The sequence below is a fragment of the Rattus rattus genome, chromosome 15 (assembly GCF_011064425.1).
Source record: "Rattus rattus isolate New Zealand chromosome 15, Rrattus_CSIRO_v1, whole genome shotgun sequence".
NCBI lineage: Eukaryota > Metazoa > Chordata > Mammalia > Rodentia > Muridae > Rattus > Rattus rattus.
Window position 1 is genome coordinate 1,671,012 of NC_046168.1, and position 16,282 is coordinate 1,687,293.

Genomic DNA, 16,282 nt, shown 5'->3' on the forward strand with positions numbered 1-16,282 from the left:
TGAACCGTACCTCCGTCATCGACATGGGCAATCCAGTAATACCCCTGTTGTTGGAAATTTAAAGACTGGGTTTGAAAGCTAATTCTTTCCATACTTAGGCTGTGTGTTTCAAAAAAAGAGAAATCATAACCTTTTTGTCTCTTTCTCTCCTGTGGTTGGCTTTTGTCTCTTTTTGTGAGCATCCTATCTTTATGAATGCTTTATCTTACAAATAGTATCTCAATTTATTAAAATTAATATAAAACATATATGCTGCATATGGATACTCCTATCAATATAGAGCCTGCAGTTTTTCCCTTAAGATTAAGTCTCTAGTAATAATGATAGTTGACTTACTATATAAAAGAATTCACAACAACAAAATCACCACAACACACTTCTCAGAGCATATCCTTATCAGTTAGCAATGATACCTTTAGTCTTTTAATTGGTAACATGGTACATTCTCAATAAAGGATACTCAGAAACCTCAGACAAATATATACATTTTTTAAAAATAGCCCTCATAATTCTACAACACAGGGATGTCCATTGTCATCATCTAAGCAAGGCTCTGCATATGTATCTTTTGAGCACACACCATATACCTAAAGAGGAGCTCACACTCACAGTGGTTTCTACTGTAAACTCTTTGATCCATTTTGGAACTAGTAGAAGTAAATGCTTACATAAACAACATGAAGATACCTAGAAAAAAGCACATTCTTTAGGGAAAGTAACTTTTATCTTAAGCCCCACATTTCTACATTTTCCCCATAAAGTTCATACTGCTCAGCTGACCCTCCAGGATGGATGGACTGTGTACTAAGTACCTTTGTACTCCTGGGCCTTGGGGGTCATTCTGCTTGGCCTTGCATCCAATAGATAGAGCTACCATAGACCCAATTATGAAATCTTTGTATTTCAATAGGCCACAGGGAAGATGGATGAAAACCAGTTTGTGGCTGTGACAAGTACCAACGCTGCCAAGATATTCAACCTGTACCCTCGCAAGGGGAGAATAGCTGTGGGTTCTGACAGCGACCTTGTCATCTGGGATCCAGATGCCGTGAAGATCGTCTCTGCCAAGAACCACCAGTCGGTGAGGCACGGACTGGTGGAATGGAGAATGGGGGCAGAGAGCCACCTCAGGAATAACCTTATAGGGTAGACCAATCCCAGAGACTCAGATGGTCTGCAGTAATAACCTAGCCCTGAAGAGCTTTTTCCTTTTGTCTGTGATTCATTTTAGTTTGAAAGCAAGGTCTCACGCTCAGGCAGGCTTCAAATTTAAATTTCTAATGACCCTACTTTTGCTTCCCAAGTTCTGGTGTGACAATATGCACTCCTGTGTCCAGTTTACCCTAAGATCTATTGGCATAACAACAAACTATTAATTTCTTCCCCCTGCTTTGTTGAGTGAAGTCATCAGCAGAGGTGCTCTGCCCTTCCTAAACATTTAGGGATGGAGGCACAGAGAGGCAACTCCTCTCTGAGTGCTTCCAAAATTACAGAGGCTCAAACAGACTTAGTTTTGAATGAAGAGAAAGTTACACGTCCTCATTATCCACTCCAATTCTCCTAAAGATTGAAACCTAGACCCAGTACTGTAAAATGGTCCTAATCATTTGGTGATAAAAATATCCGAAGTGGTTATGTGCCAAGCATCTTACTTCCAATTCACTGAATCTCATGACCAGTGGATACTGTTTGGGTGGGTACCCTTATCTTCTTTTTGTAGTTTTGCCTGATTTCTCAAAGTGCGTATACAGTAAATGATTGATGTAGCTGGTGGTGGTATTCAAACCCTAGCACCAACCAGTATCCCCCAACCATGCTGTGTTGTCTTCCTGCTGAACAAGAGAGGAAGGAAGGTCGAAACCCTACACTGGCTAGTTATGACCTTTGCTTCAAAATCACAAAGTGTTGTGGAATTGTGTGCTGGCAGGGGCCAGAGGGTCGCATGTCACTGAACTCACCACTAATCCACTAAGTGCAGGGTCATGTATAGCATCCCTTGGGGTGTTTGTGATAAAACAAGCAGTAGAAAGAGAATTCCAATTAGAGATCTTATAGAAGCAAGGCATTTTGCTTTGCTAGGGGCAGCCTTCTTCAGGATCTGTCACTCTCCTGTTTTTTATCAAGGCAGGCAGGTGTGTCCTGAGCTTTGATTGGCTTTACTTGGTGACTCGGTTCCTGCTAACACCAAAGGAGGGTCTGGAACACGGAAGATAACCCCTCCCTCTTTCTTTGGTTTTGTCTCCATCCCTGAATCTAGGTTGCGGAATACAACATCTTTGAAGGGATGGAGCTGCGTGGGGCACCTCTGGTGGTTATCTGCCAGGGCAAGATCATGCTGGAAGATGGTAACCTGCACGTGACCCAGGGGGCCGGCCGCTTCATTCCCTGCAGCCCATTCTCTGACTATGTCTATAAGCGCATTAAAGCAAGGAGGAAGGTGAGTGGTGGTGAGGCATAGGGGTTCGAAAGGGTGTGCAGTCATGTGCAGTCCCTGAGACTAAGCTTCCTCAGACCCTCACAGCACCTTTGGTGCTGAAGCAACGGTGTGTAGACTTCAAAGGCTGAAGGAGGACTTCTACAAATGTTTGGCCAAAGAGAAAGTTTCTTTCCCCAAATAGTTCTTTTACATTATTATAGTACTTTAGTTGAAAATTTAAACTAAATTTAGCATTATGATAGTATATTTTCACAGAAAAAAAAATGTGCCCAAAGGTTTAAAACAATAACACATTGTGACAGCCATCTCTCTTCTAGCCTGCCCAAGGTTGCTCCATTGAGAAAAATGCTTAAAACTCTTAACTTCTTAACTTCTCTCTCTCTCTCTCTCTCTCTCTCTCTCTCTCTCTCTCTCTCTCTCACACACACACACACACACACACACACACACAACTTGGAGTCGTTCAGGTGATATAAAGGTGAGGCCTAGGTATTTCTCTGAATCCCTCTTCTCACCTCTCCAGCCTGCAGATGTTCTTGGAACTCAAGGGCTTCACAAAGCAAAGCTATCCCAGACTCTGAGACTGAAATAATGGTGTAAGATTTGAGCTCCTTCCTTCAGTTTTTGGCTTACTAGAAAAGAGAAGAAAAGTCAAACTTTCCTAGTGTAAACCTTTTGTTATTATGATTTAGATCCTGGGACCAAAGAAATGGCACGGCTCTAGTGTTGCTGGGTGAGGAGCACTGACACAGTCCTCAATCCATGAGGACAGTGGCGCTTTGCCTGGTCAATGCACAGAAGGCAGGGGTAGGGCTCCACAGAGGTCTCACCATGCTTTGTCCTTCCCAGTCAGGATGCACACCCTCACGGCCTCACTGTGGCCTGTGATGTGACACAGCTACTGCCTGGGTGGTCTCATCATGGTTGTCTCGTGGGCCATAAATACCTCCAAGGGACATAGCCTATTTCACAAGGCTATAAACCCCAACCCTTGGCATAATCCCAGCACAAAACACAAAGTTGATTGATATTGCTGACTGACTGCACAGTCCCCAGGCAAGCTCACAGCCAAAGGTCAATGGGTTGGACCACAGACTCTCAGTTTTGAGCCTCGAAGCCCTGACTTGTAAAAAGCCCTGAAAAGCCTTGGGTGGGTCTCCCATGGGATCTTATTCTGGTAGTGTTTGTGACCTCATCTTAGACTCCTGTCCTTCCTACTGGCTCCACTCCAGCTGTCCTAATAATAGTTCTTCCATTCTGTCATGCTCCTACTTCTAGCTAGCTGTACTTGCTGGTCCCTCTGCTGCCTCTATCGACATCCACATCAATGATTAGCATTCCCTCAGTCATTTCCCTCTCCTGAGGCAACATGGTCATTTTACCCTCTAGAGCAGTTGTTTTCAATCTGTGGGTCTCAACTGCTTTGTATGGAGGGGTTCAGTGGGGGGAGTTAAATGCCCTTTTCACAAGGGTTCCTAAGACCATTGGAAAAATACAGATATTTACAATATGATGTATAACAAAATTACACTTATAAGGCAGCAACAAAATAATGTTATGTTTGGAGTTCACCACAGCATGAGGAACTGTATTAAAGGGTCACAGCATTAGGAAGGTTGAGAACCACTGCTCTAGATGGAATCTCATGTCTACAGAGGCCTTCCTGGATGACCTCTACCCTCAGTTTCTTGTGGCACTTGGCACTGCCTCTTCTTTCACATCCATTTCTGTGGTTTTCTCCTGGATTCCTCTCCACGAGCTCTTTTCACTGCCACGATTACACCTCCCAGAGCACATTCTACACTGTCGGGTCATTGAATGGAAGAATGAATGGTGACCTGTTTCTCTGGGTGCAGATGGCGGACCTGCATGCAGTCCCAAGAGGCATGTATGATGGACCAGTGTTTGACTTGACCACCACCCCCAAGGGGGGCACCCCAGCTGGCTCTACTCGAGGCTCTCCCACTCGGCCAAACCCACCAGTGAGGAACCTCCATCAGTCGGGATTTAGTCTGTCAGGTGAGTGGAATGAGCTGCTGAAGAGAGGAAAGAGGAAGGGAGGAGGAAAGACCAGTATTCCTGGCTACAACACAGCCCTGCAAAGTCAAGTTAAATGCATTACCCAAGCCAGCCCTTGTGTCCTCTTTAGGGAGATGATGACATAGAGAACTGAGGGCATAAAGTTTTTCTAATCATGAAATGGCTCTGGTAAGAAATTCAAACAAGGCGCCTTCAAGTTACAGGTCAAGTTCAAATGATAACAAATTCTTCTTAGAGACCAAACCAAACTGGGTACAGGTCAATGGAACTGATTTCTACTATGGATTGATAATGGTCTCCTATATCAGTGTGTGAGAAGTATGGTGTGTATGTGTTAACATCTCAGTGCACACAAAGCTCAGACCATTTTCATAATCTTATAGCAGCAGCTTCTTGGAGCCTAGTTTCCCCTTCACAGTAAAAATGATGCCAGAGAGAGCATCTGTGGACTGAATGTTTACCGTGTGTTTGCCATGATATGGAACCAATCTATTTTCAAAGAATTCTTTGATATAGAGAATGATGTTTAATCGATCCATGGTTGTCTTAAAATAGGGGAGATAAATGCAGGGGTACTTCCCTACACTGGAAATTATACACGTGAGGGAAGACGAGACCCCAGCATATAGAGGAAATGGGGAAGGAGTAGAAGGAACAGAGGTCACAGAGGTCACAGAGGAAAGGCTGTGGGAGACCTAGGGAACAACTGGGGAAGAGAGGCTCAATGTTTTGAGGTAACTTTACCAAGCAATTGAGATTACTCCTGTTCCCAAGCAATTTGGAGGGTATTCACCCTTGTGGTTTTCTGGCCACATCAGCTAAAGCATTCAGAACCCCTTTCTCAATAGAACCAATCACACATTAGCTCATGTACCTGTATAAACAGGGCATGGCCCCTCTAGCTTCCTGGCCTTCAGCAGGTGACCTCTACAGAAATCCCTCTGTCAGAGAACAATAAAATACATTTCTCTCAAACCACAGTCATTCTTTAAAACAGAACAGTCCGTATAAACAGCCATCTCTGTGTTCTAACCAATGGTATTGATGGGTTTAGCACCAGACTGACTCAAGGGAGGAATTTAGTTTTTCCTGTCAAGAAAGTAGTTTTCCAGGACTGGGATGGGGTAGGGGGAGAGCCATGAATATGCAAAAGTTCAAAATTTGGTATTAAGTTTCTTGTGCACCAGGAAACTACTTACTATTGATCACTCTTAAAATTACTCACTTTCTCCCCCCTCCCCCACATCTCTTTCCCCTCGTTTCTCTCCGGGAAATTTACTATCTGCAGGCACCCAAGTGGATGAGGGTGTCCGCTCAGCCAGCAAACGCATTGTGGCGCCCCCTGGAGGCCGTTCTAACATCACATCCCTGAGTTAAGCAAGCCCTCCCAAAGAGGGAGGCAGAAGCAAGAAGAAGAAAAATTTGAAGCCAAAATGGTACACCGATAATTAAGAAAGAGCGTGGATCCAAAAAGTTGCGATCTAAAGAATCACTAAGCCTCAAGCCTTATGTTTCCCAACGTTTTGCTTGCTTGCCTAGCTTTATGAATTGCTTTGATTTCTGTTTATGCATCGCACTCTCAATTTCCTCCCCCATCCCAACCCCCACTTACATGCATGCGATCAGACAGGCCACTAAGGTAGATTCTGTATATTATAGTGTTGAGAGCGTATATAGCGCTGCATCTTATGACAGAGGACAGACAAAGCTGGAATGTCGAGAAAATGAACGAAGGCACGAAGGGTCTTTGGGTGATTGGGTGGTGGGAGTCCAGGACAAAGTGGAGGGCACAAAGGGACTGGGGTGGGACGTGTACTGGGGAGGTGGGTGGGCTGGGTGAGCAGAAGGGCATTGTGTGTTGTATTAATGATGTGTGTTAATTTCCATGGAAGATGGGCCACATAAGGCAGTGAGATTCTCCATCACAGTCCCCTGGCATCTGCAGAGAAGGCAGGAGGAGGTCTTTGGGTTCAGGACTTTGTCATGTCCTTTCCTAGTAGATCTTGTTTCTTTAATCATGTATTGAATGGCAGAGTCCAGCCATTTCTTCCACCTGTTGATGATCCCAGCGTTTACTCGGGCCTCATTCTCCGGTTGTTTTCTATTCTTCTGTTCCGGGCTGTGAAGCCCACACTCGGAGGACAAACAGACAAGTCTCTTCCTCTTCATCTTCTTTGGGGGCTCCTCAAAGGCTGCTATGGAGAGTGAGCCCCAGCTCTGTTTGGGGGAGAACAGCAAGGCTTAGGCAGTCTTCCTCTCAGCCCTGGGGAGGTACACCTCTCTCTCTCTCTCTCTCTCTCTCTCTCTCTCTCTCTCTCTCTCTCTCTCTCTCTCTCTCTCTCTCATCTACAAGCTGAGGGGAGGCATGTGCTCTTGCCTGCTGAGTTAGGCCCATGGCAGAGACAAAGTCAAGGGCTTCCTTTGTTCACGGTGAATGCCTAATCGCTTCATCTCAGACCCAGACACATTCATGATGTTATTTCCTTCTGGAGAACTGAGTTTTTCGGTTCTTCCTAAACTTTACTCCCAATAGTAATCTCCAATTCTGCGGGAGTATGGCAGAGATTGAGGGAAGCCAGCCTCGAGTACCAGGAATACACTGTATAGCCAGGTTTTCAATTCTAAGCCAAGTGTTTCCTTGTCTGATAGCAGATTCCGGGGGCACTATTTATTTGGTACTAATTCTCCAGGGTGATGTGTACAAAGCAACAGGATGTGGCTTTCTTGGTGTGTGGTACATAAGGACAGTGGGCAGTGATGTTAGCATCCCCCCCCCCTTTGTCTGTCAGAGTTGAAAGTTCATGTTCCTATCACACCATTTCCAAAACCAATCGTGAACCAGATTCTGTGAGCAAGGCAAGGGTCTGTAGAAGCCAGGATACTTTCCTGCAGGAAACATGGTAGCAACCTTGGCTCAGACTTCTGTGCTCCACGGGCCCACTTAGTGAGAAATATCACACTGCACATTAAGTACTCTGAAGAACAGAGCAGGCCTCATACACCTTCTAAGTACTTACGAGAAACTGCCGTCTCTGCCTGCAGGTGTTTTGTTTCTTTTTGCTGTTTTTGTTTTTTTGAGGTGGGGGATTTTTGTTTATTTCATTTTGTAGAGCTGGACAATTGAGTCCAGGGCTTCTCCAGTGCTAGGCAAAACTCTGCCACTGTGCTTCACCCTTACCCCCAAGCCCTGACTGTAGGCTGTAATAAAACTGAGAACTAGAGAAATATGAACAGTTTAGATACATAAGCATTTGGAAATAGAGGAAGAGAATTTCCCTGAGAAAGCTAGCTTCTGTTCTAATCGTGGAAAAGGCTCTCAGACCTCATACTAGGAATATTGCTACTTTAAAGCTCTCATGGTGCTCTCATTTTTAAAGGCGACTTTAGCAGAAAAAAACAGGTGGATGAAGTCTTGAATTGCAAATGTCAAATTTTGGGATATATCCAGGAACACAGAATGACTTTTATATGCAAAGGGAGTTTGCCAGATCTAAAGCATGTATGCTAAATACCTCAATAGCCAGGCTTGGCAGCAGCGTAGGTTGTAGTACCATCTGTGGCCACCAGATGGAGGAAGAGATCTGTAAATGAACTGTAATTCGGGGCCTCCACAACTGTGTGGTTTCCCATGCCTGAGACCCCCCAAGGTCTCTCTGGTCATGAAAAATAAACTCCTTTGGGTCATCTGCACTACACTTGGCACTTCCAAAGTGTGTCACTGTGCTGGAACCTTATGTTCCACTCAGGTGTTCCCTATGCCAGGAGCAGCTTCTTAAAGTCCTCAAGGTGGGCAGGCGCCATCTTAGGATGCGTCGTCCCTTTTTCATTATTAGTAGTGCCCATGCATAGTAAATCCTGAGACTTCCTCAGAAGCTCCCCAACTGTTTTCTTAACGCGAGGATTTTTCTAAGCAACATGTTACTTGAGTTACAGTCTAAATGTAAATTGGTTCTGTTTCATAGATAGACAGCCCGTCACTGGGTTTCGGGAAGGAAAGCAACAATGAGTTGGGCTTCCTCCAAGTTCACTGGCTTGCCATCCGAGGGTGGTAGAGCATGCTGGGTACTATCTTCTCTCAAAGAGCTTTGTCATCTGGGCTTTCTACCAAGCCCCCTCTAAGAATACCCTGCAATCTCCAAACCCCAAGTTATTTCTGAGCCCTCAATGGCAATCTATTGAATTCTTCTGAAAGGGCCACGGGCTCAAGTGGTTTAAAAGGTCTCACTGGAGCAATCAGCTTTCCCAGTGGAGAAATTTGTTTTTATTTTTTTTTTGTTTTGGTTGGTTGGTTTTTTTGTTTTTGTTTTTGTTTTTGTTTTTAACTAATAGGATTATAGTCAGCTTCCAAAATGGCTTTCCTCTAACTTCAAAGTCTAGTGCTTCTTTGGGTCATTTCTTCATCAGGATATGTAGAGGTCTGCCTCCCAAGGCCTGAATCCTAACTCTGGACTCCATTCTGCTCTTTCTAAGCCCCTTCCGAGAGGTGAGTGCTTCCCAATTTTGCTTCTTGCCACAAGCCTCCCAGATCTTCTTCCCTAGACAGCCCAGCTTGAGTCCCGATGCAGTCATGTGCTGGCCCATGCAGCCAGCGTTTCTCGTAATTCCCCTTTGAGACATGGTGTGTGGGTGTTCAGTTCTGTGTCTGGTGGCTATGGACAGACAGTGAGTCTCCCTGTGACCTGTGCTAGCTGTGAGGCAGCTCAGATATGGAAGAGCTGTTTGGTTTGAACCGTGAAGAAAACTGTGTATTGAGTTAGCTGAGAATAAAGAAACAAACAAAAAAGCTCATCAAGTGACTGTTAATGTAAACCTGGTTATTAAAATAATTATAAAATTACCTTCACTGTTCTCCAGTCTTTTGTGCATGGAAAACCATTTCGCCTAGTATATTAAAACTCTGCTAGACTAGGAAATAGTTCGGTGAGTAAGAGAGTTTGCTGGTAAAAGAGAGGACCTGAGTTCCAATCTCAGTACCCACCTCAAAAACTAGGTATGGCTAACATAGACACCCACAACCACAGTGCTGGGGATGGGGTAGAGATAGGAGGATAACTGGGTTTTATTGGTTGCAAGTTCAGGGAGAGACCTTGGTTCAACAGGAGAAAGTGATAAGGCAGGACATTTGATATCCTTGCCTGGTCCCCAGGATCATGCACATGGATGCAAAGCCACACATAAATGTACATGTTTAAAACACACACACACACACACACACACACACACACACACACCATACAAGACAATGGGAGAAACCTCCATAATTTAGTTGGTAAGTAAATAAACATCAGATTTGATAACAGCAGAGGTTAATTGCTCATTCACTAAAATTAAACTGTGGGCCACTTACCGGACAACGGAAGTTGAAACCTTGGGGAATAAGATTTTCTAATAAACAATCATATTTATTATTAGTGTAGAAACATTTATTGGGGATAAATGATTTTGAGACAAAACATTAAAAGGTTTTGTTGTTGTGCTTTTGTGTAGTGTGTGTGTGTGTGTATCTTGTGCCAACCCTACACTGTCTACTTATTTCCAAAAGTCTGAGTGTGAAGGGAAAGCCCCCACATGAATACACACCAAATGTTTCCTTCAGTGAGCTGATCTCAACGAGTTCAATGAGTGCCTGACAAAAACTGCTCCATGTGCCCACTCTTCTGGGAGTTTCACTGTGCATATTAGAAAGTTGGAAGTTCTGGTTTGTGTAATGAGTTTTTATATCCCCAGCCTTGGGGATGCAGCTGTGAGTAGAACATTTATTTACCTAGCAGGCAGAAGGAAGGCCCCAGGTTAGATCCCTAGCTCTATAAACACAGAAACATAAAAATGTCCACAAACAAGGAGATAAAAGATCAAGTCAGGACTCTTGGATCCTTTTGGCTTTGAACCTCTATCATGTCTCTCCCTGTGCTGGGAAACATTCCCGAATCCAGTTCTCACCTGCGTATGGCAGTCACTGGTGAGGTACACACTGGTACATGGGCGGGTCTGGAAGTGGAACTTTAGGATGTCTGAAGAGCTCAGACACAACAGTGCAAACTTGAGCTTGCTGAATGCAAATGATGAACCCAGGCAGTTTCCCTTTCAGCCCATCCTTCCCAAGAACATGCTTCAACCCAATAAAGCCCATTCCTGCTCAAGGCAAAACCCATTATTGGCATCTCTAGGTTTTCATTTTACCTGCCTAGGGGACCCAGGAGGAGAGAGATTCCCTCAATATTCTCAGCCAAAGAGATTAAGTTTGGCCACCCTCAGGACTGGTGAAATATATTTTACTTCTCATGACCAAGGATCAGTAAGCCTGTTAAAGATTTGAGTGGCTTTAAAGGGGGCCATGAGCACTCACAATGATCTTCATTGGGATGGAGCCCAAGGGAAGGCTGAACCAGCTATTTAAAATATCAGTGACAGATGCATGGGCTGGCTTTCATACCTATGGAGCCTCAAGTATTTGACACTCACACTTGACCAGGCTGGGAGTGAGAACACCAAACAGGGTTAAGAGTAACAAAAACGTTCTGGTTCTAAAGAACTTTTGAGGATTCGCTCTTCTTACACTGACCCATCACAGAGGAAATACACATCTGAGAAGAAGATGGGGGATGAAGGGACCAGCGTGGCCAGCAAAACGAGAGTCCATACCTAAAGCTGGTGCTCTTCAGAACCTAGAGTGCTGACCCCTGACCTTTACTAGCTGGCTAGTGGCAACAGTAATGTGCAAGGGGCCACAGGTCCCTTGGTGAGCAGGACTTCAGAGTGAATGAATTCCAAGACAAGCCCAGGAGCTTGCAGTGTGTTGACTGTGGAGCTGCTGTGAGCCTACGAGTTAGTTGAAAGTTCCCAAAGCCTTTATTAGCCTACTTTCTCAGAGTATGGGCCCTGGAATATCCAACTGTGGCTATGGCAAATGAAAAGAAAAAGGACCCAGATGGGCAGAGAACAGCACAAATTGTCATGTATACATTGTCTGTAAACCTGAGGTCAGTGAAAGGCAGAAGCCAGGATGCTAGATACGGTCCTTGAATGTGTCCACTAAAATTTGCAGCTACAGATCTCTAACTCCATCCATGCTAAAGTCTCTAACTATCGACGCTAAAGGGACATTCTTTGTAGTGGAAATGGAAGTTAGAGCAGATGAACTGGGATGACCAGACACACACACGCGCGCGCGCGCGCACACACACACACACACACACACACACACACACACACACACACACAGATGACAAAGGAAGTCCGAGGGCATATTGTTATAGAAGACATTTTAATCCATGCAGGCACATTTATATCACATACACAATGGCTCAACAGAAGCATATATGTATATATATATATATATATATATATATATATATATAATTGTTTTAGTCTGGGGGCTTTTAAATCAGCCAGTAGTTCAGAACAGTACATAGAATGAAATGTGGAGTCTCAGAGCTTCCCATGGAGCAGGCGCACTGAACTGACAGTGAATAGCAATCACAGGTGGACAGAAGTAGGAGACAGATATCGTGTGGACAGGACACAAGAACACGGAGGAGCTGAGCAAAGCACTCACCGTGCCTAGTCACTGAGCGCGTAAAATGCTATAGCTCAGTCTCCCTGCCAACGTCAAATGGCAACATGAGGGTCAATAGCCGAAGCAACACTCTTCCTAGTTACTTCTTCAGAGAATCACCAAGAAAACCAAAAATGATAGGAAATCCAGTCGTTTCTGGACTTCCACTAATTATTAGATCACTTGGGATTAATTTAGAAGTGCCCGTGCTGCTTGAGATTCATGTGTGTCCTAAAGATGACCTCAGTCCACACCGGGGCTGCAGGAGTATCATTGGCTCTTAGCAGGACACATCCTTCCGGGACTGAGGATCTTAGCCAGGGTTGCCGGGAGGTAGCTGCCCACCCCTCCTCTCTGGGTCACTGGGGATGCCCTGGAGATTTTCAACTGCAGAGCACAGAGCTGTGTTACATGTAGGCACTCTGCTTTCCAAACCGTGTTGAGGCTTTTCAGATGCTCTGCAGAGTAAGAGAGGTAGGAGCTGCTTGGGGAGAGTCCACAGGTAGCAGAAGAAAGGATAAAGTAGTCCCACTGTTCTCTGAAGTTCTCAGCCCTAATTCTTCTCAGAAACATGGACATTTCCTCTGGTGGGTGCTAACGTGAAACCCAAATTAGGGAATAAAAACAAGAAGCAATTACCAGGAGTTCTTGGAAAAGTTTTTGTTGTTTGTTTGTTTTGTTTTGGACGTTTCCCCTCTTCTTTAAAATACACAGCAATGGGTGGTGCTCGGAACTAGCTATTCTGCATGCCAGATTCAGCGATTCTGTCTCTGGGGGTGTTGGGGATGTACCCAGGTCTTCGTGCATGTTAAGCACATATTTTACTACTGAGTCAGCTGCAGCAGCCCAAGCCCAATGGATGGATGTGTGTGTGTGTGTGTGTGTGTGTGTGTGTTTGTGCGTTTCTTTTTAACTGGCCACACACTGTGTGCCAGTCATTTACCCAACTACCACATTGCACAGTAACCAGCCTTTCCCCAGTTCTGAAAGCAACAGTGCTCAGAAAGATGCCCAGTGGGGATAACAAAACAAAACAAAACAAACCTAGATTTGAACTTCAGAGATCACATGAGCTCCTACCCCTACCTTACTGTGTAAATACAGAACAGTCCATGCCATCCCTGTGGAGACCTGCTGGCCCTGCTGGCCTTTAGAGAGTGTGTCTAAAAGCTGCCATTTCGGAGGATGCAGACAAGGTCCAGGAGAAGAAGGAACCAGGTGAGGGAAGGTGAATCCATAACACATCTAAAACATTGGGTCTTCAACACAGAAGTAAAAAAAAGTGGAAACTGGAACACGCATGTGGTCCCTGACTCTTGTAGGTGCGCCAGTCTAGAACAGAATCAGGTCATCTCTGAGTTGCTATGTTTGACCCATTAACCCCTCTGAAGGTCAGGGCAAATGCTTTGAGTAATGGAATATAACCAAAATGTCACAAATAACATGTGAGAACTTCAGAGACAGGAGCTGAATAAAAGAGATGGGTTTTGATTCTTAAAAATGTGGTGTGTGTGTGTGTGTGTGTGTGTGTGGTGTGTGTGTGTGTGTGTGTGTGTGTGTGTGTGTGTAGAGAGGCACTATGTCCAGCCATGCCAGAATCGGGAGAACCGTTAATGCCAGTCTTACCTTCAGCTCTTGTTTTTCTACACAAACTTTCTTGTCCCAGTGTCTACTATCTACTTTTACCTGTCTGCCTTTCCAAATGACATCAATCACGTTGGTTCCTTGGACCAGCTTGATCTCACATTCTCTATAAGGAGCGCCACTAGATGGCCTCAGTTTCCCAAGAGTTGAAAACAAAGCTCTGCAAAGCCACCTCCATCTTGATTTTACCCAGGGTCACCAGTGGAGCACGCAGAGAAGTGCTTCCAAAATTTCGTATGCATGAGCACAGTGGAGTTACAACACATGCACAGTTAGGGGAATTACACTGTGCACATGAGTGAAACACCCAGACAAGAAAGAGTCAGCCCTCAACAATATTTTAAGTAGCAAGGCAATTCTACCAGCCATCTCACAGTGATTATATAATGTGGGGGCATCAGTCTTCCTGAATTTGACCTCTGGGATCTATAAGCCATCCTGCTGCTTTAAATGTAACTCTAGGCTGTAGACATGTGTAAATTGTTCCATATTTTAGTCAATCAATACGAAAAATAAAGGGCCAAATAATACAAAAATGTGGTATGTTTCTTGGCAAAAAAGCAACTGATTTTTTTCCACCTTACACTTTGGAGAGTTAGGAGTTTCTCAAGGGAAGGTTTACCAGCTTCCAAATTTAACATGCAAAACTCTCCTGTAAGGTGTAACTTCACTGAACAATTCCAAGTAACCCTGCCTTCAGTTCAGCTGTACTCTCCGATCCTCTGCAGAGGCAGGTCTCTGCTAATCTAGAGGAAAATTAACCTCCAAAGAACAAACATACCAGTGTCTGATATTTTACAACTGCCATGCTGAAAAAAACATGTGACCCAACTCCCAGCATTTGCTAAACTTCTGCATGTGACTGCTCTAATTAGAACCAAGTTCAGCTTATCAAGGCCACCTCACAGACAAAAGGAAAGGGCCATGTGCACAGTAGGCACTAGCAAACAGATTCCATGCCAATGCAGTTCCCCACTGCAAGGTCCTATGAGTCTTTGCTACTTCTAAGCTGACCTATGTATGTATTCCTGGTGGAACACCTCTATTCCTAGCCAATCGAGTTTTGGAATTCTGGCCCATGTGATATTGTCCAGCCTTAAAGAGGCTCACTGTGTACAGTGTGCGTATTTCACAGTGTCATCAAAAAGAATAAAAAATAAATCTATATTTGAATGTTCATTTAAAAATAAGAATAAAGGTTGCTTAGAGCTATAGTAGCATTAACAGAGCAAAGGCTAGCTCTTCTGAAATAACCAGCTACCTGTCGAGCGGTGAACTAAAACAGAAGAAGCAGTTAAATGATTCGCTTAAGGTCACAGAGTTCCGGCTGTGGAACTGAGGAGCTCAGAACCAGGGCTCTCTTCCCCTCCTGTTGCTGCAAAGCACTGCCACGATTCATTCACATTCTCTAAGTCGTGAGGTGTGGAGTGGCAAGGACCACTGTCAGCATTTCGGTGAGTGGTAATCAGGAGTTTCCCGCCAGGTGCCAAGCACTGTCCCCCGAAGACTCGGAAGCATTTTATAGGTTGTTATTCTGGCCATCCTCCTCTTCTGTGTTGTTTTTGGTTTGCTCCAAGGCTAGATTTGCTTGTCTTTGATTAAAGTCTCTTTTTACTCTTAATGAAGGAAAGTAGGGACAGAGGGAGGGAAGAAGGGAAGGAGAGAGGGTAGTTCATTAAAAGGAAAAAAAAGAATTTAAACTTTTGAAATGATAGTATATAATCCAATATTTTTATTCTTTTAAACTTAATCAAAATATAATTATATCATTTCTCCCTCCCTTTCCTCCATTCCTTTCCCCTTCTCATGTCTGACTCAGCCACTCCCAAATCCACTGCCTTCTCCCCTTAATCATTTTTGTTGCAGAACAAATGAATAAATATATAAATACAAGCTACTGAGTTCATTCAGTGTTGCCTGAGTTTACAAAGAAAGATGAGCTAAGAAAGCTTTTACAAGTCATCATGTTGGGCTCAGTGGGTAGAGCCACGGACCAATAAGCCAATACCTGAGTTTAATTCCAAGGAACCACGGACGGAAAGAAAAAGGGAACTGGCCCCGGCATCTTATCCAGTGTCCACCTCTCATACAGCTCACCCCCAAAAATGTAAAGATGAAAGCTTTGTAAATAGTCACAGTGTTTACATTCTCATTCACAAAATATGGCACTGGGATAAATCATCATTTAAAAAACCCAGACCCCCCAAAAAAGGCTCCTAAAATTTCAAAATCCTTATCCTAGATTTGCACCCTTTTTATCATTAGAAAAATAAAAACTTAAAAATATAGGCAGCCTCTGCCAATAAAATTTGCCTAAATGCTAACACTTAAAGTTGCTGGTCTCCACCCCAGACTTACTTACTTTTCTCTGTTGAAAATTATAAATTCCTTCTGAACAGCGTCAAGATGCTCTTGAAGAAGGCACATCTTCAGGAGGAACATCATAAAGAAACAGAAGCATACTTAGCTGACACATGGGGACCCCAAATGGCCAATAATCCATAGAGTATTCAGTGAGCAACCTGGATTGAAGAAGTCCTGTCTCCAGATGCATGAAGATTCTGAGAGAATGATAGTGGAGGAGCTCCCCCTCCTTAGTCCCTAAC

General features: G+C 44.2%; 2 protein-coding genes across 2 annotated transcripts in view; one reads left to right on the forward strand and one right to left on the reverse strand.

The window, feature by feature from the left end:
- Dpysl3 (dihydropyrimidinase like 3) overlaps positions 1-9,315 on the forward strand; it is a 62,660-nt gene extending 53,345 nt beyond the window's left edge. Inside the window, exons 11-14 of the mRNA XM_032886139.1 lie at positions 911-1,081; positions 2,258-2,437; positions 4,294-4,456; positions 5,766-9,315. Of these exons, the coding sequence (XP_032742030.1) occupies positions 911-1,081; positions 2,258-2,437; positions 4,294-4,456; positions 5,766-5,854 (603 nt within the window). The 3' untranslated portion in view covers positions 5,855-9,315. The remainder of the gene's footprint in view (positions 1-910; positions 1,082-2,257; positions 2,438-4,293; positions 4,457-5,765) is intronic.
- A 5,624-nt stretch (positions 9,316-14,939) lies between these two features.
- The window catches only part of Stk32a (serine/threonine kinase 32A), a 108,942-nt gene continuing 107,599 nt past the window's right edge, over positions 14,940-16,282 (reverse strand). The window contains exons 11-12 of the mRNA XM_032885965.1: positions 16,039-16,103; positions 14,940-15,292 (exon numbers count right to left, since the gene is read on the reverse strand). Of these exons, the coding sequence (XP_032741856.1) occupies positions 15,196-15,292; positions 16,039-16,103 (162 nt within the window). The 3' untranslated portion in view covers positions 14,940-15,195. The remainder of the gene's footprint in view (positions 15,293-16,038; positions 16,104-16,282) is intronic.